The sequence below is a fragment of the Heteronotia binoei genome, chromosome 9, assembly GCF_032191835.1.
Source record: "Heteronotia binoei isolate CCM8104 ecotype False Entrance Well chromosome 9, APGP_CSIRO_Hbin_v1, whole genome shotgun sequence".
NCBI classification, from domain to species: Eukaryota; Metazoa; Chordata; class Lepidosauria; order Squamata; family Gekkonidae; genus Heteronotia; species Heteronotia binoei.
Genome location: NC_083231.1, coordinates 122,251,504 through 122,276,877, shown reverse-complemented (window position 1 = coordinate 122,276,877; position 25,374 = coordinate 122,251,504). Strand labels below are relative to the sequence as shown.

At 49.8% G+C, this 25,374-nt stretch overlaps 1 protein-coding gene across 1 annotated transcript in view; it reads left to right on the top strand.

Annotated features, from left to right (window-relative positions):
- LOC132577637 (transcription factor COE3-like) overlaps positions 1 to 25,374 on the top strand; it is a 134,385-nt gene that overhangs the window by 72,615 nt on the left and 36,396 nt on the right. The window contains 1 exon segment of the mRNA XM_060247427.1: positions 15,961 to 16,029. Coding sequence (XP_060103410.1) covers positions 15,961 to 16,029 — 69 coding nt within the window.

Genomic DNA, 25,374 nt, shown 5'->3' with positions numbered 1-25,374 from the left:
CACTCGGTTGGGGTTCGGATGACTTGACCTGCCGCATCCTGGAAGTTGAGAACAACCACAACCACACGGGTTATAGTGACCCGGTAACCAAATAATATTAAAGTGCAAAAGTCATAAATCACGTCAAGTCCCAATGAAATCGTAAGCAACGTGGCGTCCCAATGGGCAGGGAGTCAACTTGAAACGTCCTTCTTCGCTCGTTCTTCAAGCTTGGGGTGCTCCTTTCATAATCATCATGCCAAAAAAACAAAGCAGTAGGCAAGTGGCACCTTTAAGACCAACTAAGTTTTATTCAGAACGCAAACTTTCGAATGCTCTAAGCAGACTCCGTCGGACAAAAAGGTAATGGCAAGCCATCTTTAAATATAGAGAAAGTGGGCAGTGAGTTGGCGCGTAGAGTCATGGGGATGTTTTTAGCGGAGTGGTAAAGCTGCAGTACTGCGGTCCGAGCCCTCTGCTCACGCCCTGAGTTCGATCCCAGCGGAAGCTGGTTCAGGTAGCCGGCTCCAGGTTGACTCAGCCTTCCATCCTTCCGAGGTCGGTAAAATGAGCACCCAGCTTGCTGGGAGGCGGAAAGTGTAGATGACTGGGGAAGGCAATGGCAAACCACCCCGTTAAAAGTTAAAAGTCTGCCGTGAAAACCCTGTGAAAGCAATTTCACCCCAGAGACAAAAACAACTGGTGCTTACACAGGGGACTACCTTTACCTTTATTGTTAACTGGGCTGTAACAACAATGGAGGGTGATAAAAAGCAGACATGTCATAGGTGTGAAGTGCCATAAATCTGGGTGTCATTCTGGCTTCGTTAGTTGTGGGTTTAAATGGACGGCATAGTATCTCAAGAGGTTATAACATCATATAGTTTGCCATTAGAAATAAAGAATACATTAAAATATAGTGGAAGACGGGTTAGTATATGTAATAAGATCACTGGCTATTAGCCACAGTGTGTATATATATGTGTGTGTGTGTATATAGATAGATAGATAGATAGATAGATAGATAGATAGATAGATAGATAGATAGATAGATAGATAGATAGATAGATAGATAGATAGATAGATAGATAGATAGATAGATAGATAGATAGATAGATAGATACACACACACACACATATTGGCCACTGTGTGACACGGAGTGTTGGACTGGATGGGCCATTGGCCTGATCCAACATGGCTTCTCTTATGTTCTTCTGTGACACAGAGTGTTGGACTGGATGGGCCATTGGCCTGATCCAACATGGCTTCTCTTATGTTCTTCTGTGACACAGAGTGTTGGACTGGATGGGCCATTGGCCTGATCCAACATGGCTTCTCTTATGTTCTTCTGTGACACAGACTGTTGGACTGGATGGGCCATTGGCCAGATCCAACATGGCTTCTCTTATGTTCTTCTGTGACACAGAGTGTTAGACTGGATGGGCCATTGGCCTGATCCAACATGGCTTCTCTTATGTTCTTCTGTGACACAGAGTGTTGGACTGGATGGGCCATTGGCCTGATCCAACATGGCTTCTCTTATGCTCTTCTGTGAAACAGACTGTTGGACTGGAGGGACCATTGGCCTGATCCAACAGGGCTTCTCTTATGTTCTTATGTTACACAGAGTGTTGTACTGGATGGGCCACTGGCCTGATCCAACATGGCTTCTCTTATGTTTTTCTGTGACATAGACTGTTGGACTGGAGGGGCCATTGGCCTGATCCAACATGGCTTCTCTTATGTTCTTATGTGACACAGACTGTTGGACTGGAGGGGCAATTGGCCTGATCCAACTGGCGTGATCCAACATGGCTTCTCTTATGTTCTTCTGTGACACAGACTGTTGGACTGGAGGGGCAATTGGCCTGATCCAACAGGGCTTCTCTTATGTTCTTATGTGACACAGAGTGTTGTACTGGATGGGCCACTGGCCTGATCCAACATGGCTTCTCTTATGTTCTTATGTTACACAGAGTTTTGTACTGAATGGGCCACTGGCCTGATCCAACATGGCTTCTCTTATGTTCTTAAGATAAACAGCCAATATCCCTATTTGAGTACGTCAATACATACTCAAATTATGCAAAAAGTTCCCACTTCAAATAACTAACATCGATATTTCCACCGCATCTTTTAACTGCAAATAACATTAATACATTCTCAAAGGCACAACAATGTTTCCAGAGGCTCAAGACAGGCTTACGGTAATGAATGAATGAATTTATTTATAATAGTCATAGACCAGCAAATAATTCATAAAAGTCCAATTCATAACCAATAAAAGGTGATATAAATATACAATAATTATTATACAATACTAAAAATATGATTCCCCCTACAATATACATAAAATACGAATACAGACTTTAATACACTGAAGATGAAAAATTAGTGTTAAAACCAAGGATAAACTAAAAACCCTGTCTAGACCTCTTTGTTTCTTCCCTTAGTAAATGAATGGTTTATTCGCTACCTAAGTCAGCCTTTAAAGCAGTAATATCATACAAAATTAAAACGGATTGACCATAAAATCATACATAAAAGGCATAAAATACCGTTATAAAACTACAAATATAACAGAACATGGCAGTTACAGATCGGCAAAGGTGTTTAGCCTGACTGAATTATTAGAGTTTTCCTTATTCTTGTGGCAAGCCAGCCAAATTTTGCTAACCTGTATGTCACCTCAGGGTTCCTAGCACTAAGAAGATTCTTAAGGAGTTGCATTTTTTGGGCTACTTTTGGCTAATTTATGGCCGTAAAAAATGAAAGTACTTCTCGGTGGTCATTATAAGCCTCACAGTCAAATGTGACATGGAGTCTGAAGATTCGATACCATCGTTGCAGCAGGGACATAATCGTTCTTGGAACGGCATTTTTTTTTTTTTGTATCTCAAAGCAAAGCAAAGCAAAGCAAATTTTATTTTTATATCCCGCCCTCCCCCACCAGAAGGCGGGCTCAGGGCGGCTCACAGACACCCCTCCACCCCTCCACCCCTCCACCCCTCCCCTCCACCACCGCTGAAGGCTCAAGGCAAACCATGTTAGTTATTTCAAGTCGGCTCCTTGCCCATTGGGACGCCATGTTGCTTATGACTTCATTGGGACTTTATGTGATCTATGACTTTTGCACTTTAATATTATTTCTGTTTTTGGGTCACTGTAACCTATGCGGTTCTGGTTGTGACTTCTCTCTTGTTCTTGGCATCCTAGAAGTTTGGCAGGCGGATCTTGCCAAGGCAAGTGCTTCATGACTGGCCCAGGTGGCACCTTTTGCCCGGCTCTGATTAACTGGCATTCTTGGGGCTGCCTTGATCTATAAAACCTGGTGGGCAAGAGTTTCTTTTTAAAGAGCAGGGGGATCTTAGTCCCCCACTCCTGCATACACACACACACACACACACTTTCTTCCCATGCTCTGTGGGTGGGGTGAAATCCTCTTACAGCCTCAGAGCTAGATGGGTGAAAGGGGTGGAAGATCTTGAACTCGGGACGCCCGATTAAGCCGATGAGCAACAGATCCTGAAGGAGGCAGTGGTCCGCCCTCTCCTGAAAAAGGTTACATCAGACCCGGCCGAATTGGCTCACTATCGGCCGGTCTCAAATTTGCCCTTTTTGGGCAAAATTATTGAGGGCTGTGGCGTTGCAGTTACAGGGCTTCTTGGATGACGCTTCCACCTTGGATCCATACCAGTCCGGCTTCCGTCCGGGCCATGGGGTGGAGACGGTGTTGGTCGCCCTCATGGATGATCTCCGGCGACATCTGGATCGAGGCGGCTCGGCAGTACTGCTGCTGTTAGACCTATCGGCCACGTTCGATATGGTCAATCATCGGCTGCTGACCTGCCGCCTCGCCGATGCAGGAATTCGGGGGCTAGCCCTACAATGGCTTTCCTCCTTCCTTGAGGGTCGGGGACAAAGGGTGGCGGTTGGAGGAGAGATGTCCCAGAGACACCCACTTAATTGTGGGGTGCCTCAAGGGGCAGTTCTCTCCCCAATGTTGTTTAACATCTTTATGCGCCCCCTTGCCCAGATCGCTCGGAGACATGGGCTGGGTTGCCATCAGTACACTGATGACACCCAGCTCTATCTATTGATGGGCGGCCGGGCCGCCAACACCCCTATAGATTTGGACCGGGCGTTGCAAGCCGTGGCGGACTGGATTAAGCTGAGTGGGCTGAAGCTGAATCCAGCAAAGACAGAGGTCCTTTGCGTGGGTCATGGCGGGCTGTGGGGGGAGATCTCTCTACCGGCCTTTGACGGTGCATCGCTGATACCAGTGCGCACGGTCAGAAGCCTGGGGGTGCTACTGGAGTCCTCCCTGACAATGGAGGCACAGATAGCAGCCACTGCTAAATCCGCCTTCTTCCACCTTAGAAGGGCGAGGCAGTTGGCTCCCTACCTAGAACGTAGCGACCTAGCAACAGTGATCCATGCAACGGTCACCTCGAGATTAGACTACTGTAATGCCCTCTACATGGGGCTGCCCTTGTGCCGAACTCAGAAACTGCAGCTAGTGCAGAACGCAGCGGCCAGGCTGCTAGTGGGACTGCCCCGGTGGGAACACGCGTGGCCTAGGCTGAGGGAACTGCACTGGCTGCCAATTGTATTCCGAGTCCGCTACAAGGTGCTGGTTATTACCTTTAAAGCCCTATATGGCCGAGGACCTGTCTACCTTAGGGACCGCCTCTCTCCATATGTTCCCCAGAGAGCACTGAGATCCAGCTCCCAAAGTCTTCTAAAAATCCCTGGACCAAAGGAGGCCACACTGAAAGTAACGAGGGAGCAGGCCTTCTCAGTAACGGCTCCCCACTGGTGGAATCAGCTACCGGAGGAAGTGCGAGCCCTGCGGGACCTTAACCGATTCCGCAGGGCTTGCAAAACTACCCTCTTCCAACAAGCTTATAGGGAACTCTGAATGTGACATCTAGCCATCTGGATAGACATCCCACTGAATATAGCTAGCACCTTTAATTTACTATGGTTTTATAATTTTTATGTAACTTTTAAATTGTATTTTAACTGTATCTTTTATGAATTGTATAACTGATCATGGCATATACCATGTCCTGTTAGCCGCCCTGAGCCTGCTCCGGCGGGGAGGGCGGGAAATAAATATAGCTGCTTATTATTATTATTATTATTATTATTATTATTATTATTATTATTATTATTATTATTATTATTATTATTATTATTATTATTATTATTATTATTATTATTATTATCCAAGATGAACAAAAGGAAAGACTTCGCTGACAGGGTTAACACACACCCTTTCTCCCAAACTGTGCCCTAATCAGTATTTACAGTTGGGGGGGAAATAGAGATTGACCACTTGCTCGGAGGGATTGTGGCTCAGTGGTAGCATGTCTCCTTGGAATGCTGAAGGTCCCCAGTTCAATCCCCGGCATCTCCAGTTAAAAGGACCAGGCAGGAGGTGATGGGAAAGACCTCAGCCTGAGACCCTGCAGGCTAATGGAGAAGGGCTGTGGCTCAGTGCTAGAGCCTCTACTTGGTGTGCAGAAGGTCCCAGGTTCAATCCCCGGCATCTCCACTTAAAAGGACCAGGCAGGAGGTGATGGGAAAGACCTCAGCCTGAGACCCTGCAGGCTAATGGAGAAGGGCTGTGGCTCAGTGCTAGAGCCTCTACTTGGTGTGCAGAAGGTCCCAGGTTCAATCCCCGGCATCTCCACTTAAAAGGACCAGGCAGGAGGTGATGGGAAAGACCTCAGCCTGAGACCCTGCAGGCTAATGGAGAAGGGCTGTGGCTCAGTGCTAGAGCCTCTACTTGGTGTGCAGAAGGTCCCAGGTTCAATCCCCGGCATCTCCACTTAAAAGGACCAGGCAGGAGGTGATGGGAAAGACCTCAGCCTGAGACCCTGCAGGCTAATGGAGAAGGGCTGTGGCTCAGTGCTAGAGCCTCTACTTGGTGTGCAGAAGGTCCCAGGTTCAATCCCCGGCATCTCCACTTAAAAGGACCAGGCAGGAGGTGATGGGAAAGACCTCAGCCTGAGACCCTGCAGGCTAATGGAGAAGGGCTGTGGCTCAGTGCTAGAGCCTCTACTTGGTGTGCAGAAGGTCCCAGGTTCAATCCCCGGCATCTCCACTTAAAAGGACCAGGCAGGAGGTGATGGGAAAGACCTCAGCCTGAGACCCTGCAGGCTAATGGAGAAGGGCTGTGGCTCAGTGCTAGAGCCTCTACTTGGTGTGCAGAAGGTCCCAGGTTCAATCCCCGGCATCTCCACTTAAAAGGACCAGGCAGGAGGTGATGGGAAAGACCTCAGCCTGAGACCCTGCAGGCTAATGGAGAAGGGCTGTGGCTCAGTGCTAGAGCCTCTACTTGGTGTGCAGAAGGTCCCAGGTTCAATCCCCGGCATCTCCACTTAAAAGCACCAGGCAGGAGGTGATGGGAAAGACCTCAGCCTGAGACCCTGCAGGCTAATGGAGAAGGGCTGTGGCTCAGTGCTAGAGCCTCTACTTGGTGTGCAGAAGGTCCCAGGTTCAATCCCCGGCATCTCCACTTAAAAGGACCAGGCAGGAGGTGATGGGAAAGACCTCAGCCTGAGACCCTGTAGACTAATGGAGAAGGGCTGTGGCTCAGTGCTAGAGCCTCTGCTTGGAATGCTGAAGGTCCCCAGTTCAATCCCCAGCATCTCCAGTTAAAAGGACCAGGCAGGAGGTGATGGGGAAGACCTCAGCCTGGGACCCTGGAGAGTGGCTGCCAGTCTTGAGTAATAATAATAATAATAATAATAATAATAATAATAATAATAATAATAATAATAATAATAATAATAATAATAATAAATTTTATTTATATCCCGCCCTCCCCACCTAGGCAGGCTCAGGGCGGCTAACAACATTTCATAAAACATACAATAATAGATAAAAATCTTTAAATTTAACAATATAAACTTTAAATTTAACAACATTAAAAACCAGTCAATACAATTAAAATAACTTGGTCTGACAGTACTGATGGCGTTTGACGTTAGTTCTGCCAGTTTATACACAGCGGTATAGGTCTTTAAAACCGCATTGGCGGATCCTTAATTAACAGCCTTCTTTCTTTAGTAGTCCGAATATGCAAGTTTAAAGAGGGTAGTCTTGCAGGCCCTGTGGAACTGATCAAGGTTCCACAGGGCCCGCACCTCCTCAGGGAGTTGGTTCCATAGGGCAGGGGCCGCGATTGAGAAGGCCCGTGCTCTGGTATTCTGATGTTTGATCTCTTTCGGCCCAGGGATAGACAATGTTGATGGGCCAAGGGTTTTGATTCAGTACAAGGCGGCTTCATGTGGCATTTTCTGCCACAGGCATAGAATTTAAAAAAGTGTCCACAAAGATGCGTGGGGAAGAGGTCCCTCAGTGGCTATTAGCCAAGCTGACTGATGGTGTGGCTATTAGCCATGATAAAGGGAATCTCCACATTCAGAGGCAGTAGACTTCAGCATCGGTGTCTCATTTGTTGACTTGGGGAAGACTTCAGCATTGGTGTCTCATTTGTTGACCCCCTAAAGCAGGGCTGGCCAAACTTGCTTAATTTAAGAGCCACGTAGAATAAATGTCAGAGAACTGCAAGACAGGAAGGGAGGAAGGAAGGAAGGAAGGAAGGGAGGGAGGCAGGAAGGAAGGAAGGAAGGAAGGAAGGAAGGAAGGAAGGAAGGAAGGAAGGAAGGAAGGAAGGAAGGAAGGCTTTCCTGTTTGTGTCAAACTGAAGCAAATCAATAGAATTTGGCCAAATTAAGGGTATTAAAAGCCTCTAATAAATGAAGAAGAAGATATTGGATTGATATCCTGCCCTCCACTCAGAGTCTCAGAGCAGCTCACAATCTCCTTAACCTTCCTTCCCCACAACAGACACCCTGTGAGGTGGGTGGGGCTGAGAGGGCTCTCCCAGCAGCTGCCCTGTCAAGGCCAACCTCTGCCAGAGCTATGGCTGACCCAAGGCCATTCCAGCAGCTGCAAGTGGAGGAGTGGGGAATCAAATACAGTTCTCCCAGTTAAGAGAACTATGACTGACCCAAGGCCATTCCAGCAGCTGCAAGTGGGGGAATCAAACCCGGTTCTCCATGATAAGAGTCCGCGCACTTAACCGCTACACCAAACTGGCTCTCCCACTAAACTTCAACTTCCCACTCAACTTCAATTTCTCTTCCATTAAACTTCAACTTATCCTGATTATCAGAACACTCAAGGCTGGGTTTAAGGAGGACGGAGACTGCCAGCTGAAGGCAGTGTCCCTACCTGGTGCTTGTTTCATTTTCTTGTTTCATTTTTCTCTTTAAAAAAGAATATACAATACAATCCCGTACAATCCGTTGTCATCCATAGCCCAAGGGTGTTTGTTTAGGATTGTAGTGTCTATGAATGGCTTTGTTCAAATAAGCATGTACACGGTTGGATTTTCCTGCCTGTCTTCACTACCTTACCTGGAAATTCACAGCAGTATGTGTGAACCACACTGGGGTTGCCAAGCTCCAGGTGTGGGCTGGAGATCTCCCAGAACTACAACTGGCCCCCAGTTTGCAGAGATCAGTTCGCCTGAAGAAAATGGAAGGATGAGGCTCTATGGCAGGGGTGGCCAAACTGTGGCTCGGAAGCCACATGTGGCTCTTTCACACATATTCATAGGATCATAGAATCATAGAGTTGAAAGGGACCTCCGGGGTCATCTAGTCCAACCCCCTGCACAATGCAGGAAACTCACAAACACCTCCCCCTAAATTCACAGGATCTTCATTGCTGTCAGATGGCCATCCAGCCTCTGTTTCAAAACCTCCAAGGAAGGAGAGCACACCACCTCCCAAGGAGGAAGCCTGTTCCACTGAGGAACTGCTCTAACGGTCAGGAAGTTCTTCCTAATAGAATCCTAGAGTTGGAAGGAACCTCCAGGGTCATACAGTCCAACCCCCTGCACAAGGCAGGACACTCACAAATACCTCTCCCTGAATTCACACGATCCGCATTGCTGTCAGATGCCCATCTAGCCTCTGTTTAAAAACCTCCAAGGAAGGAGAGCCCACCACCTCCCAAGGAGGAAGCCTGTTCCACTGAGGAACTGCTCTAATGGCCAGGAAGTTCTTCCTAATGTTGAGCCGGAAACTCTTGATTTAATTTCAACCCGTTGGTTCTGGTCCTACCTTCTGGGGCCACAGAAGACAATTCCACCCCATCTTCTATATGACAGTCCTTCAAGGACTTAAAGATGGGGATCACATCACCTCTCAGCCGCCTCCTCTCCGGGCTAAACATCTCCAGCTCCTTCAACCTTTCTTCACAGGACTTGGTCTCCAGACCCCTCACCATCTTTGTTGCCCTCCTCTGCACCGTTCCAGGTTGTCTATATCCTTCTTAAAATGTGATGCCCAAAACTGAACACAGTACTCCACGTGAGGTCTTACCAGAGCAGAGTATTGGGTGATAACAGACAGACATTTTGGGGGCAGATGGGAGGCATCCCAAATCGGGACGGATCTAAAAGAGCCATCCTGAAGCCTCCACACACACGCCTGCAAGCCGTCCCCATCCTGCTCATGGGGTGACATGGGCGTGTCCAGATAGCTGTTGCGCACCATTCCCGTCACTCAGCTTCCCCATACATTTTCAGTAGTCATGCACCCTCCCGCTTCCAGGCACCAAGGAGGCGACTGTCATGCGGCTCCTGTTGGATCAGGCCAATGGCCCATCCAGTCCAACATTCTGTGTCACACAGTGGCCAAAAAAACCCAGGGGCCATCAGGAGATCCACCAGTGGGGCCAGAACTCCGGTAGCCCTTCCACTGTTGCCCCCCCCCCAAGCACCAAGAATACAGAGCATCACTGCCCTAGACATAAGAACATAAGAGAAGCCATGTTGAATCAGGCCAGTGGCCCATCCAGCCCAACACTCTGTGTCACACAGTGGCCAAAAACCCCAGGTGCTATCAGGAGGGCCATCAGTGGGGCAAGGACACTAGAAGCCCTCCCACTGTATCTCCCCCGCAAGCACCAAGAATACAGAGCATCACTGCCCCAGACAGAGAGATCCAACAATACGCTGCAGCTAATAGCCAGTGATGGACCTCTGCTCCATATGCTTATCCAATCCCCTCTTGAAGCTATCTATGCTTGTAGCTGCTGCCACCTCCTGTGGCAGTGAATTCCACGTGTTAATCACTCATTGGGTGAGGAAGGACTTCCTTTTATCCGTTCTATCCTGCCTGCTCAGCAATTTCATTGAGCGCTCACGAGTTCTCATATTGTGAGAAAGGGAGAAAAGGACTTCTTTCTCTACCTTCTCCGTCCCATGCACAATCTTGTCAACCTCTATCCTGTCACCCCGCAGTCGACGTTTCTCCAAGCTATAGAGCCCCAAGCGTTTTAACCTTTCTTCACAGGGAAAGTGTTCCAACCCTTGAATCATTCCCGTTGCCCTTTTGTGGGCTTTTTCCAATGCTATAATATCTTTTGGGGGGCGCGGTGACCAGAATTGTACACAGGACTCCAAATGAGGCTGCATTTGTATTAGTGGGAGGCCTCCAGGTTCCACCTGGAAGTTGGGAACTCTAGGAAGGGACCCTGTCGGAGGGGACACATTTCCTGCCTGCTGGAAAAAAACTTAAGGGGAAAACAAGATTGCATGAGTCATGACTTAGATATATGAATGATTTCAGTGGGGCTTAGGTGTGGCTAACTTTCTCCGGATTAATGAAAAACATTTTATTTTCAAAGGGGGGGGGCGCGAGGGAGAGTGACTAAGGGGTTGGAGGGGGGGGCATAAAGGGAAACAAATGTCAGTTGCTTTTCTTGGCCGGGAGTTTTGGCGCAGAGTTGCTGTTGATGAGATTTTCCTCTCGTAGAATAATACCAGCTTAGCATTCCGGCAGCGAGAACCCACTGTGGATCCGGAAGCCCTGGGTTCAAATGTTACCTCTGCCTCGAACGCAGTGGGTGGTCCTTTGATGAACCACGTTCTCCCACCCCCAGCCTGGCTGGCCTTGTGGGACTGAAGCCAGGATTGTTACCAGAAGGCAGCGCGGGGTAGTGGTGACGACGAAGGGTGTCCCAGTAGGATCTGAGAGACCCAGGTTCAAATCCCCACAATGCCGTGGCAGTTTGCTCGGGGGCCTTGGGCCGGTCACACGCTCTCATCCTAACGTACCTCACGTTGTTGTTTTTGGTGATAGTGGAGGAGAGGAGTACGATGTAGGTTGTTTTGGAGGTCCACATGGGAGAGCAAGTTAGGTTTGCCGAGTTCCAACTCAAGAAATATCTGGGGACTTTGGGGTTGGAGCCAGGAACAAGGCTGTAACAAGCACAATTGAACTCCAAAGGGAGTTCTTGTCCTCATATTTAAAGGGACTGTGCTCCTTTTAAACGCCTTCCCTCCATTTGGAATAATGAAGGATAGGGGCACCTTCTTTGGGGGCTCATAGAATTGGACCCCCCGGTCCGATCCTTTTGAAATGTGGAGGGTGTTTTGAGAAGAGTCACTGGATGCAATGCGGCAGAATTGGTGCCTCTACTTTAAAGCATAGCCCCTCCAGAGCCCCAGATACCCACAAACACCCACAGATCAATTATCCATTATTCCTTATGGGAATTGGTCTCCACAGGGAATAATGGAGTGCCCAGCAGACATTTCACTCCCCCCCCCCCTTCGCTTACGATGACCCTGGAGCCAGGGGAGGGCCTCCAAACCAGGGGATCTCCTGCCCCCACCTGGGGATTGGCAGCCCTAGAGCAAGTTAGGTGGAAATGATGTCTATAAACAAGTAATAAATAAGGAAATATTTGTCCACCACTTTGATCCCTCTGGGCTACAGCTTCAAGGCTTCCCCCTGCTTCAGAGCCAGTTTGGTGTAGTGGTTAAGTGTGTGGACTCTTATCTGGGAGAACCGGGTTTGATTCCCCACTCCGCCACTCGCACCTGCTAGCATGGCCTTGGGTCAGCCATAGCTCTGGCAGAGGTTGTCCTTGAAAGGGCAGCTGCTGTGAGAGCCCTCTCCAGCCCCACCCACCTTACAGGGTGTCTGTTGTGGGGGAGGAAGGGAAAGGAGATTGTGAGCCGCTCTGAGACTCTTCGGAGTGGAGGGTGGGATATAAATCCAATATCTTCATCTACCTCACAGGGTGTCTGCTGTGGGGGAGGAAGGTAAATGAGATTGTGAGCCGCTCTGAGACTCTTCGGAGTGGAGGGCGGGATATAAATCCAATATCTTCATCTACCTCACAGGGTGTCTGCTGTGGGGGAGGAAGGTAAAGGAGATTGTGAGCCGCTCTGAGACTCTTCGGAGTGGAGGGCGGGATATAAATCCAATATCTTCATCTACCTCACAGGGTGTCTGCTGTGGGGGAGGAAGGTAAAGGAGATTGTGAACCGCTCTGAGACTCTTCGGAGTGGAGGGCGGGATATAAATCCAGTATCTTCATCTACCTCACAGGGTGTCTGTTGTAAGGGGGAGGAAGGGAAAGGAGATTGTGAGCCGCTCTGAGACTCTTCGGAGTGGAGGGCGGGATATAAATCCAATATCATCTTCTTCTTCTTCTTCATTGAAGGAGGAATGAGGGAGGGGGGACTTTGCCACATTCTTCAAGCTGCCCGTAATGTGTCCAGGAAATAAATCTCAGTGAAATCAGTGGGTCTTACTTCTGAGTAAAAAGGTTTTAGGTCAGGCTGCTTGTGTCTTATCTAGGGATGGAAAGGAAAGGTCCCCTGTGCAAGCACCAGTCGTTTCCGACTCTGGGGTGATGTTGCTTTCACGACGTTTTCACGGCAGACTTTTGACGGGGTGGTTTGCCCTTGCCTTCCCCAGTCTTTTACACTTCCCCCCCAGCAAGCTGGGGACTCATTTGACCGACCTCGGAAGGATGGAAGGCTGAGTCAACCTTGGGCCGGCTACCTGAACCAGCTTTCGCTGGGATAGAACTCAGGTCGTGAGCAGAGAGTTCAGATCCCAGTACTGCAGTACTGCTGCTTTACTCCGCCACGGGGCCGCTTATCAAGGGATACTATACCCCTAAATCTTCAAATGCTCTCGTGTAACTTAAAAAAAAGAAAGAAAACAAATATATATTGCTGTCTTTAAAGATAATAATGCTTTTCGCTAGCGAAAACCGTACTTCTTATTTGACTCTTTGCTTGAATAGCGGTATTGTAGCTCAGCGATTCTGTAACATCACTTTTGCAGTCGGGTATGAAGGCAGGGGTTGCTTTGTAGAAAAATAGGTGGTGGAGCTCAGCCAGGGTTTGTTATGCAGCTGCACCTCCTATTCAGTGGACAAGGTAGGTGGGGAGGAGGAGGAGAGGGAACCCTCAGAAAGGTTCAGGAGCTGTGATCCTGTGAGCTTCTGCTGAATCCGAGGCCTGTATAAAGGTATAGGTAGTCCCCGGTGCAAGCACTGAGTCGTTACAGACCCATGGGTGACAGCACATTATGGCGTTTTCTTGGCAGACTTTTTACGGGGTGTTTTGCCGTCGCCTTCCCCAGTCATACATTGTTGTTATTGCTCTTCGTCGGTATTTTCTCCACGTGTCTATCTATATCGTACGTTCGTTATTGACTATATTGAATTGGTTGGGCTATATATTTTCTGAATTTTTCCTCGCTTGAGTCTACGTATCAATAGCCCAAATGTTAGTGTTGCAGTCGCTGGAATTGGAAGTGTCTCTACCAATAAAAATGAAAAATGTCTTTTTAAAAGATAATAACACTCTGCATTTATAAAGCATGTTGCAGACATTCTCCTTACACCATCATAAGAACATAAGAGAAGCCATGTTGGATCAGGCCAATGGCCCATCCAGTCCAACACTCTGTGTCACAGAAGGACATAAGAGAAGCCATATTGGATCAGGCGAATGGCCCCTCCAGTCCAACACTCTGTGTCACACAGTGGCCAAAAAAAATTTATATATATACACACACACACACACTGTGGCTAATAGCCACTGATGGACCTCTGCTCCATATTTTTATCTAAACCCCTCATGAAGGTGGCCATGCTTGTAGCCGCCACCACCTCATGTGGCAGTGAATTCCACATGTTAATCACCCTTTGGGTGAAGAAGGACTTCCTTTTATCTGTTTTAACCTGTCTGCTCAGCAATTTCATCGAATGACCACGAGTTCTTGTATTGTGAGAAAGGGAGAAAAGTACCTCTTTTTCTACTTTCTCCATCCCATGCATCATCTTGTAAACCTCTATCATGTCACCCCTCAGTCGACGTTTCTCCAAGCTAAAGAGTCCCAAGCGTTTCAACCTTTCTTCATAGGGAAAGTGCTCCAGCCCTTTAATCATTCTAGTTGCCCTTTTCTGGACTTTCTCCAATGCTATAATATCCTTTTTGAGGTGCGGCGACCAGAACTGCACACAGTACTCCAAATGAGACCGCACCATCGATTTATACAGGGGCATTATGATACTGGCTGATTTGTTTTCAATTCCCTTCCTAATAATTCCCAGCATGGCATTGGCCTGGGGGGTAGGCCAGGGTTACTGCCATGAAGGGATAGAATTCCAGCAGGAGCTCCTTTACACGTTAGGCCACACCCCTCTGATGCAGCCAATCCTCCAAGAGCTTACAAAAAAGAGCCTTGTCATTTCTCGGAGGATTGGCTACATCAGGGGTGTGTGGCCTAATATGCAAAGGAGCTCTTCCTAGAATTCCAACCCTGCTGCATTGCATCTTATCTAGGGTTCCCAACTCCAGGTGAGGATTGACCTGGAGGTTTGGGGGTGAGGTCTGGGGAGGGCAGGGTTTGGGGAGAGGTGGGACCTCAGAGGGACACAATGCCACAGGGTCCGCCCTCCTGGGAAACAGATGTCTATGGTCTGGAAATCGGCTCTCTCCAGGGCCCACCTGGCAACCCTGCAGCTAAACAAGGCCCGTGTTCTCGGTTCAGGCGGAAGTGTGCTGATGACACTTTGCCCCAAGGAGAATGTCTTTTGGGGTTCAGCTCAGGCCTCAAACCGCAGCAACAACGCTGGCAGTTGGGGATAGGGTGGGCCTCTGATGCAGTTGCCAACCTCCAGGAGGCCCCAAACGAAGATGAGAAGTCATGGACAAGACAGCGACGGCAAACAAAGCCACAACTGAGGAGAGTGAACAATTCCTTCTGCTCCCTTGAACTCCTGATGGGAGGACTTCAGATTTAATGTGGTTTTTCGGACTTTCATGGACATTTTGATGTCCTTTAGAATCATAGAGTTGAAAAGGATCCTCAGGGTCATCTAGTCCAACCCCCTGCACAATGCAGGAAACTCACAAACACCTCCCCCTAAATTCACAGGATCTTCATTGCTGTCAGATGGCCCTCTAGCCTCTGTTTAAAAACCTCCAAGGAAGGAGAGCCCACCACCTCCCGAGGAAGCCTGTTCTACTGAGGAACCGCTCTAACGGTCAGGAAGTTCTTCCTAATAGAATCCTAGAGTTGAAAGGGACCTCCAGGGTCATCTAGTCCAACCCCCTGCACAATGCAGGAAACCCACAAACACTTCCCCCTAAATTCACAGGATCCTCATTGCTGTCAGATGGCCATCTAGCCTCTGTTTCAAAACCTCCAAGGAAGGAGAGCCCACCACCTCCCGAGGAAGCCTGTTCCACTGAGGAACCGCTCTCACGCTCTCATGTTGAGCCGGAAGCTCTTCTGATTTAATTTCAAACCTCCCTTTCTCCACTTCTTATGCGACTTTGGGTGGCGGGTGGCTTGCTGGCCTTTTGACTACGAGGAGGGGCATCTAAGGAGTGCACCAAGCAAATGAGGCCTGCTTGGGCTGGCTGGACCTCTAGCCAGCCCAAGCAGGCCTCGCTCGCCCGGGGCTCTCCTTTCTTGCATCAGGTTGCTTTTGGCTGGGGGAGGGCAGCATATGCTAATGAGTTATGCTAATAATCTCTGCCACCTATTTTTCTACAAAACGACCCCCGGAAAGGGCCATGCTCTGGGGCCCAGATTTATTTGTATTTTTTACTCTGTCTCTCTTCCCCTCTGCAGCCGTTGCTGTGACAAGAAAAGCTGTGGCAATCGTAACGAGACGCCTTCTGACCCCGTCATCATCGACAGGTAAGGGGTTGAAGACCTCGTGCTCTTATGCTCTGGGGTTTTTGTAGGGGTGGGGCTAAAAGTTGAGCTGATGAAAGGAGCCCGGGGGCTGGGCACAAGGAAGGAGACATCCGGATCCCTGCACTCCCAGAACAGGCTGTGGTAGCTAAATGCCTGTAAAAATTGCCCTCAGAAGATCTTCAGCGAGCCAGTTTGGTGTAGTGGTGAAGTGCGCAGACTCTTATCTGCGAGAACCGGGTTTAATTCCCCACTCCTTCACTTGCAGCTGCTGGAATGGCCTTGAGTCAACCATAGCTCTCTTATCTGGGTGAACCAGGTTGGATTCCCCACTCCTCCACTTGCACCTGCTAGAATGGCCTTAGGTCAGCCAGAGCTCTCTTATCTGGGAGAAGCGGGTTGGATTCCCCACTCCTCCACTTGCAGCTGCTGGAATGGCCTTGGGTCAGCCATGGCTCTCTTATCTGGGAGAACCGGGTGGGATTCCCCACTCCTCCACTTGCAGCTGCTGGAATGGCCTTGGGTCAGCCAGAGCTCTCTTATCTGGGAGAAGCGGGTTGGATTCCCCACTCCTCCACTTGCAGCTGCTGGAATGGCCTTGGGTCAGCCACAAGTTCTCTCAAGTTTGTTATGCTGGAGAGAAGTTCTGGGAGAGCTCTCTCAGCCCCACCTACCTCACAGGGTGTCTGTAGTGGGGAGGGGAAAGGAAAGGATATTGTAAGCTGCTCTTAGACTTCAAGTGAAGGACAGGGTATAAATTCAATCTCCTTCTCCTCCTCGACTTCTTCTTTTTCGTGATTGCCTAGAGCACTGGCCTTCTGGGAGCACCAAACTGGGCACCCCCATATGACTCAGTGACATTATCAATGGCGGGGGGGAGGCAGAAGTTAGCAATGCCAGATAGTCTAGTGCCAGCCCTGGATAGGAGACCATCAAGGAACCTCAGGGTCACTGCACAGAGTCAGACAATGGCCAACCACCTTCAAACATCTCTTGCCATGAAAACATAAGAACATAAGAGAAGCCATGTTGGATCAGGTCAATGGCCCATCCAGTCCAACACTCTGTGTTACAGAAGAACATAAGAGAAGCCCTGTTGGATCAAGCCAATGGCCCATCCAGTCCAACACTCTGTGTCACATAAGAACATAAGAGAAGCCCTGTTGGATCAGGCCAGTGGCCCATCCAGTCTAACACTCTGTGTCACATAAGAACATAAGAGAAGCCCTGTTGGATCAGGCCAATGGCCCATCCAGTCCAACACTGTGTCACAGAAGAACGTAAGAGAAGCCCTGTTGCATGAGGCCAGTGGCCCATCCAGTCCAACACTCTGTGTCACATAAGAACATAAGAGAAGCCCTGTTGGATCAGGCCAATGGCCCATCCAGTCCAACACTCTGAGTCACATAAGAACATAAGAGAAGCCATGTTGGATCAGGCCAGTGGCCCATCCAGTCCAACACTCTGTGTCACATAAGAACATAAGAGAAGCCCTGTTGGATCAGGCCAATGGCCCATCCAGTCCAACACTCTGTGTCACATAAGAACATAAGAGAAGCCCTGTTGGATGAGGCCAGTGGCCCATCCAGTCTAACACTCTGTGTCACATAAGAACATAAGAGAAGCCCTGTTGGATCAGGCCAATGGCCCATCCAGTCCAACACTGTGTCACAGAAGAACGTAAGAGAAGCCCTGTTGCATGAGGCCAGTGGCCCATCCAGTCCAACACTCTGTGTCACATAAGAACATAAGAGAAGCCCTGTTGGATCAGGCCAGTGGCCCATCCAGTCCAACACTCTGAGTCACATAAGAACATAAGAGAAGCCATGTTGGATCAGGCCAGTGGCCCATCCAGTCCAACACTCTGAGTCACATAAGAACATAAGAGAAGCCCTGTTGGATCAGGCCAATGGCCCATCCAGTCCAACACTCTGAGTCACATAAGAACATAAGAGAAGCCATGTTGGATCAGGCCAGTGGCCCATCCAGTCCAACACTCTGTGTCACATAAGAACATAAGAGAAGCCCTGTTGGATCAGGCCAATGGCCCATCCAGTCCAACACTCTGTGTCACATAAGAACATAAGAGAAGCCCTGTTGGATCAGGCCAGTGGCCCATCCAGTCTAACACTCTGTGTCACATAAGAACATAAGAGAAGCCCTGTTGGATCAGGCCAATGGCCCATCCAGTCCAACACTGTGTCACAGAAGAACGTAAGAGAAGCCCTGTTGCATGAGGCCAGTGGCCCATCCAGTCCAACACTCTGTGTCACATAAGAACATAAGAGAAGCCCTGTTGGATCAGGCCAATGGCCCATCCAGTCCAACACTCTGAGTCACATAAGAACATAAGAGAAGCCATGTTGGATCAGGCCAGTGGCCCATCCAGTCCAACACTCTGAGTCACACAGGGGCCAAAGATACCAGGTGCCATCTGGAGGTCCATCAGTGGGGCCAGGACAGTAGAAGTCCTCCCACTGTTGCCCCCCCCCCCCAAGCACCAAGAAGACAGAGCATCACTTGCCCCAGACAGAGAGTTCCAACAATACCCTGACGGACATCTGACTGGAACTTTATGATACCTGACCACCAGCTAGACCTGTGTCCTGGAGAGAAGGCATACTGATCTTCTGGCCATACTGATCTACCGCTGTTTCTGGGCTGTGGAGGGTGGGGGGGGGGGGGGGGAAGGACACAACAGCTCACTCTCTGAGGTCGAGTTGCAACTACTTGTCTGTCTCTTCCCTTCTCCCTTTGTCAGCATGCTGCGTGTGTGCGGGTGCGTGCATGGGACTGCGAGTCACTTTCCCCATCTCCCATACAATAGGGCCCGCGGGATGAAAGTGGTCCTCTCATTTCAGCACATCCCGGCGGCAGTCGGAGTGCCTTGATAACACACTGACATTTCCCGGGCTTTTGTCCGCCGTGATAGCATCGGTGCGGCTGCAACGGGGGGCCCGGGGCGGCAGGAAGACGGCTTGTCACTCAGCCCACCGCAGAGACAGCCAGTGGCCGATGGAGAAGAATAGGGATTGACAAGCCGGAGGGGAGATTAGGAGGAGAAGAATCAAACCCATTACAGTCTGTCTGGCCGGCAGCCATTGTGCGACCCGATCTCTCAGCCGCTCCTTCAGCCAGATCACACACACGCACACACACGCATACAGGTGCACACTTTCTGCCCTGTACAGGGCATGAAACAACAGAATTAGTCCACAGGAAGTTAAAGCTTTAGTTTGATCTAGTCTGTAACAAACCAGAAGGTCATCAAGAGCATGGGTCCCTAACCTTTTTCAGCCTGTTCTGGCACAGGTCAATGGGAGCAACCACAAAATGGCTGCCGCAGGAGGTGGAGCCAACCACAAAATGGCCACCGCAGGAGGAGGAGCACCATGCACAGAGAGAGGGAAAGACCAAGTGCGAGAAACATAAGGAGCAATTTCAAAAAATACACTGGGAAAGAGGAATCTAAGAGAGCAGAACCAGCACAATGGAGCCAGCTTGCTGTAGTGCGTAAGAAGACAAAAAGATATTGGATTTATATCCTGCTCTGTAGTCCCAGAGCAGGCACAATCTCCTTTACCTTCCCCCCTCACCACAACAGACACCCTGTGAGGTGGGTGGAGCTGAGAGAGCTCTTACAGCAGTTGGCCTTTGAAGGACAGCTCCGCGAGAGCTATGGCTGACCCAAGGCCATTCCAGCAGCTGCAAGTGGAGGAGTGGGGAATCAAACCCGGTTCTCCCAGATAAGAGTCCGCACACTTAACCACTAGACCAAACTGACTCTCTTACAATTGACTTCCCTTCCTCCCCTGACAACAGACACCCTGTGAGGTGGGTGGGGCTGAGAGAGCTCTCACAGCTGCTGCCCTTTCAAGGACAGCTGTGTGAGAGCTATGGCTGACCCAAGGCCATGCTAGCAGCTGCAAGTGGAGGAGTGGGGAATCAAACCCGGTTCTCTCAGAGAAGAGTCCACACACTTAGCCACTACACCAGACTGGCTCTTAAGAGCAGCAAACTCTAAGCTGGAGAACTGTGTTTGATTCCACCCTCCCTCCACATGCAGCAGCTGGGTGACCTTGGTCAGTCACAGGGCTCTCAGGGCTCTCTCAGCTCCACCTACCTCACAGGCTGTCTGTTGTGGCAATAAGAAGGGAAAGGCGATCATAAGCCATTCTAAGACTTGGAGTGAAGGGTGGGGTATAAATCCAATTTCCTCCTCCTGTTCTTAAGTATATCAGAAGAGCGCTGCTGGGTCAGACAAGGGAGAGTCCATCTAGTCCAGCATCCAGTCTCACACAGGGGCCAGCCAGTTCCTCTGGAGGGCCAGCAACAGGGCAGAGAGGCCAAGGTCTTCCCCTGAGAAGAACATCAGAAGGGCCCTGCTGGATCAGGCCAGTGGTCCATCTAGTCCAGCATCCTGTCTCACACAGTAGCCGGCCAGTTCCTCTGTAGGGCTAACAACAGGACAAAGAGGCTGAGGACTTCCCCAATAAGAGCATCAGAAGAGCCCTGCTGGATCAGACCAGTAGGGCTCCATCTAGTCCAGCTTCCTGTCTCACACTTTGCCAGCCAGTTCCTCTGAAGGACCAACAACAGGGCAGAGAGGCCGAGGCTTTCCCCTGAGAAGAACATCAGAAGAGCCCTGCTGGATCAGACCAGGGAGGGTCCATCTAGACCAGCATCCTGTTCCCAAAAGAGGCCCGTTAGAAGCCACAAGGACACTCACAAACAGAGTCTGTTCCTTCCCCGCCCTTGTACTACCAAAAGCATTCTGTCTCTCAGATTGGAGGTCCAATTTGGCTACTATGGCTAGCACCCCATCGGGCTGCCACGCTCCCGGACGGAGTGGAGGTTCTTTCACTTTGGAGGTCCCAAACCCGCCAGTCCACAGTGGGCCGGTGGGGTGATCTTCCCCAATGTCGCCGGTGTGATGACATCACATCGCAAGTGATGTCATCGCTCTGGTGACATCGCATGCTGGCCACCTTGCGAGCTTCCAGGAAAATGCTATGGTTTTACCGGACGCTCTAGCAATTTGGGAGGAAAACTCTATGGTACCATAGAGTTTTCCTTCCCAAATTGCTAGAGCATCCAGGAAAACCATAGAGCTTTCCCAGAGGCCGTGGGGGACTTGGCAACCCTAGCAGTCCATGAAGTCCAAGGGCTCAGCTACCACAGCCCGCCCCTTCTCCCACTGTTCTTCCTCTTCTGGCTGCCTGCCGGAGGCAAGTGACAGATCTCATCCTGGGGGCAAACCAGCCCCCCTGTATTCCTAGCAGCTGGAAGCAGTGGAAAGTGCTATTCAGTCGCATGGAGTGCATGGTGAGCCAAGAGGTTTTCCAAGGCAAGAGATGGGCGGAGGTGGTTTGCCATTGCCTGCCTCTGTGTAGTGACTCTGGACTACCTTGGTGGTCTCCCATCCGAGTACGAACCAGGGTCCACCCTGCTTAGATGAGGCGAGAACAGACTAGCTTAGTCTATCCAGGTCAGGACTGATAGATTGTTGGTGAAAAGTTCCGCCAACTCCTGGTGAATCCAGAGGGTTTTCAAGGCAAGAGATGTTCAGAGGTGGTTTGAACCAAAGAGAAGCCATGATGGATGAGGCCAGTGGCCCATCCATTCCAACACTCTGTGTCACATAAGAGAAGCCATGTTGGATCAGGCCAGTGGCCCATCCAGTCCAACACTCTGTGTCACATAAGAGAAGCCATGTTGGATCAGGCCAGTGGCCCATCCAGTCCAACACTCTGTGTCACATAAGAGAAGCCATCTTGGATCAGGCCAGTGGCCCATCCAGTCCAACACTCTGTGTCACATAAGAGAAGCCATCTTGGATCAGGCCAGTGGCCCATCCAGTCCAACACTCTGTGTCACATAAGAGAAACCATGTTGGATCAGGCCAGTGGCCCATCCAGTCCAACACTCTGTGTCACATAAGAGAAGCCATGTTGCATCAGGCCAGTGGCCCATCCAGTCCAACACTCTGTGTCACATAAGAGAAGCCATGTTGGATCAGGCCAATGGCCCATTCAGTCCAACACTCTGTGCCACATAAGAGAAGCCATGTTGGATCAGGCCAGTGCCCCATCCAGTCCAACACTCTGTGTCACATAAGAACCTAAGAGAAGCCATGTTGGATCAGGCCAATGGCCCATCCAGTCCAACACTCTGTGTCACATAAGAGAAGCCATGTTGGATCAGGCCAATGGCCCATCCAGTCCAACACTCTGTGTCACATAAGAACATAAGAGAAGCTCTGTTGGATTAGGCCAATGGCCCCTCCAGTCCAACACTCTGTGTCACATAAGAACATAAGAGAATCCATGTTGGATCAGGCCAATGGCCCATCCAGTCCAACACTCTGTGTCACATAAAAACATAACAGAAGCCATGCTGGATCAGGCCAATGGCCCATCCATTCCAACACACTGTGTCACATAAGAACATAAGAGAAGCCCTGTTGAATCAGGTCAGTGGCCCTTCCAGTCCAACACTCTGTGTCACATAAGAACATAAGAGAATCCATGTTGGATCAGGCCAATGGCCCATCCAGTCCAACACTCTGTGTCACATAAGAGAAGCCATGTTGGATCAGGCCAGTGCCCCATCCAGTCCAACACTCTGTGTCACATAAGAACATAAGAGAAGCCATGTTGGATCAGGCCAATGGCCCATCCAGTCCAACACTCTGTGTCACATAAGAACATAAGAGAAGCCATGTTGGATCAGGCCAATGGCCCCTCCAGTCCAACACTCTGTGTCCCATAAGAACATAAGAGAAGCCATGTTGGATGAGGCCAGTGGCTCATCCAGTCCAACACTCTGTGTCACATAAGAACATAAGAGAAGCCCTGTTGGATCAGGCCAATGGCCCATCCAGTCCAACACTCTGTGTCACATAAGAACATAATAGAAGCCCTGTTGGATCAGGTCAGTGGCCCTTCCAGTCCAACAATCTGCGTCACATAAGAGAAGCCATGTTGGATCAGGCCAATGGCCCATCCAGTCCAACACTCTGTGTCACAGAAGAACATAAGAGAAGTCATGTTGGATCAGGCCTATGGCCCATCCAGTCCAACACTCTGTGTCAAAGAAGAACATAAGAGAAGTCATGTTGGATCTGGCCAATTGCTCATCCAGTCCAACACTCTGTGTCACATAAGAGAAGCCATGTTGGATCAGGCCAGTGGCCCATCCAGCCAAACACTCTGTGTCCCATAAGAACATAAGAGAAGCCATGTTAGATCAGGCCAATGGCCCATCCAGTTCAACACTTTGTGTCACATAAGAACATAAGAGAAGCCCTGTTGGATCAGGCCAATGGCCCATGCAGTCCAACACTCTGTGTCACATAAGAACATAAGAGAAGCCATGTTGGATCAGGCCAGTGGCCCATCCAGTCCAACACTCTGTGTCAAAGAAGAATATAAGAGAAGTCATGTTGGATCTGGCCAATTGCTCATCCAGTCCAACACTCTGTGTCACATAAGAGAAGCCATGTTGGATCAGGCCAGTGGCCCATCCAGCCAAACACTCTGTGTCCCATAAGAACATAAGAGAAGCCATGTTAGATCAGGCCAATGGCCCATCCAGTTCAACACTTTGTGTCACATAAGAACATAAGAGAAGCCCTGTTGGATCAGGCCAATGGCCCATGCAGTCCAACACTCTGTGTCACATAAGAACATAAGAGAAGCCATGTTGGATCAGGCCAGTGGCCCATCCAGTCCAACACTCTGTGTCACAGAAGAACATAAGAGAAGCCATGTTGGATCAGGCCAATGGCCCATCCAGTCCAACACTCTGTGTTACATAAGAACATAACAGAAGCCCTGTTGGATCAGGTCGGTGGCCCTTTCAGTCCAACACTCTGTGTCACATAAGAACATAAGAGAAGCCATGTTGGATCAGGCCAGTGACCCATCCTGTCCAACGCTTTGTGTCACATAAGAACATAAGAGAAGCATTGTTGGATCAGACCAATGGCCCATCCAGGCCAACACTCTGTGTCATATAAGAACATAAGAGAAGCCCTGTTGGATCAGGCCAGTGGCCCGTCCAGTCCAACACTCTGTGTCACATAAGAACATAAGAGAAGCCATGTTGGATCAGGCCAGTGGCCCATCCAGTCCAAACCCACGTGCCATCAGAAGGTCCAGCAGTGGGACCAGGACACTAGAAGCCCTCTCATTGTTGCTCCCTACCAAGCACCAAGAATACAGAGCATCAGTGCCCCAAACAGATTTTTCCATCTATACCCTGTGGCTCGTAGCTACTGATGGACCTCTGCTCCAGTTGTTTGCTGTTGCCTGCCTCCTCCTAGCCAGCCTGGACTTCCCTGGTCATCTTCATCCACGGATGAGCCATGGCCGACTCACCTTAGTAGCTAAGACAGGGGTGGGGAACCTTTTTTCTGCCAAGGGCCATATGGATATTTATAACATCATTCGCGGGCCATAAAAAATTATCAACTTAAAAAAACAGTGCTCCACCAAGGGAGAATGATTCAGGCCAGCAAAATTAATGCAAATAATTGTTTTTCTATTGGAATTCATTTGGGGAGAACCTAATCTGGCACGCGTGCACACAAACACACACACAAAGAGACACCCAGCCCGCCGCCCTAGGCAAATGCATAGGTCCAGGGCTTTTTTGTAGAAAAAGCCCAGCAGGAACTCAGTAGCATATTAGACCACATCCCCTAATATTAGCATATTAGGCCACACCATCTGGGATGATCAAGTGCAAACTGAACTGTGACAGTAATTTTTCCAGGCCCTGCAGCAATTCTGGACGGCCAGCCAGGCCCCAGGGAGGTTGCCGCACAGTACATCTGGGTCCTGTGATCCCTGCCTGGCCCTGGGGAGGCTGCTGCACAGCGCGGCTGGGCCCCACGATTCTCGCCGACCAACCAGGCCCCAGGGGGGCTGCCACATAGCTCAGTTCGTCCCAGCAATCCCCGAGGGCCACAGCAAGTGACCTCGAGGGCCACATACGGCCCTCGGGACGGAGGTTCCCCACCCCTGATCTAAGATCAGACATTATTCTTGCCCTGAATCTGTTCTCTCTCTCTGCTCTGTCCATTCGTGGCGCTCTCCCATCGTCTCTCAGCGCTCATTCCTGCACGGGCAGCCTAAGAGGGGGTCCCTTACCTTCCGCCCTCCTCGCCCTCGTCCTGCTTTGGTTCAGTCCCAATCCCTCCCCCCCACACACACACACATCCCATTCCTCGACGCCCAGCCCCACTGGTTTAGAGAGCCCGGTAAGTGCCCTATCAACATGTTAATCAAATTACTTAGGAGCTAAAATTGACGCTTTTCATTAATTATACAAGATTATTCTAAT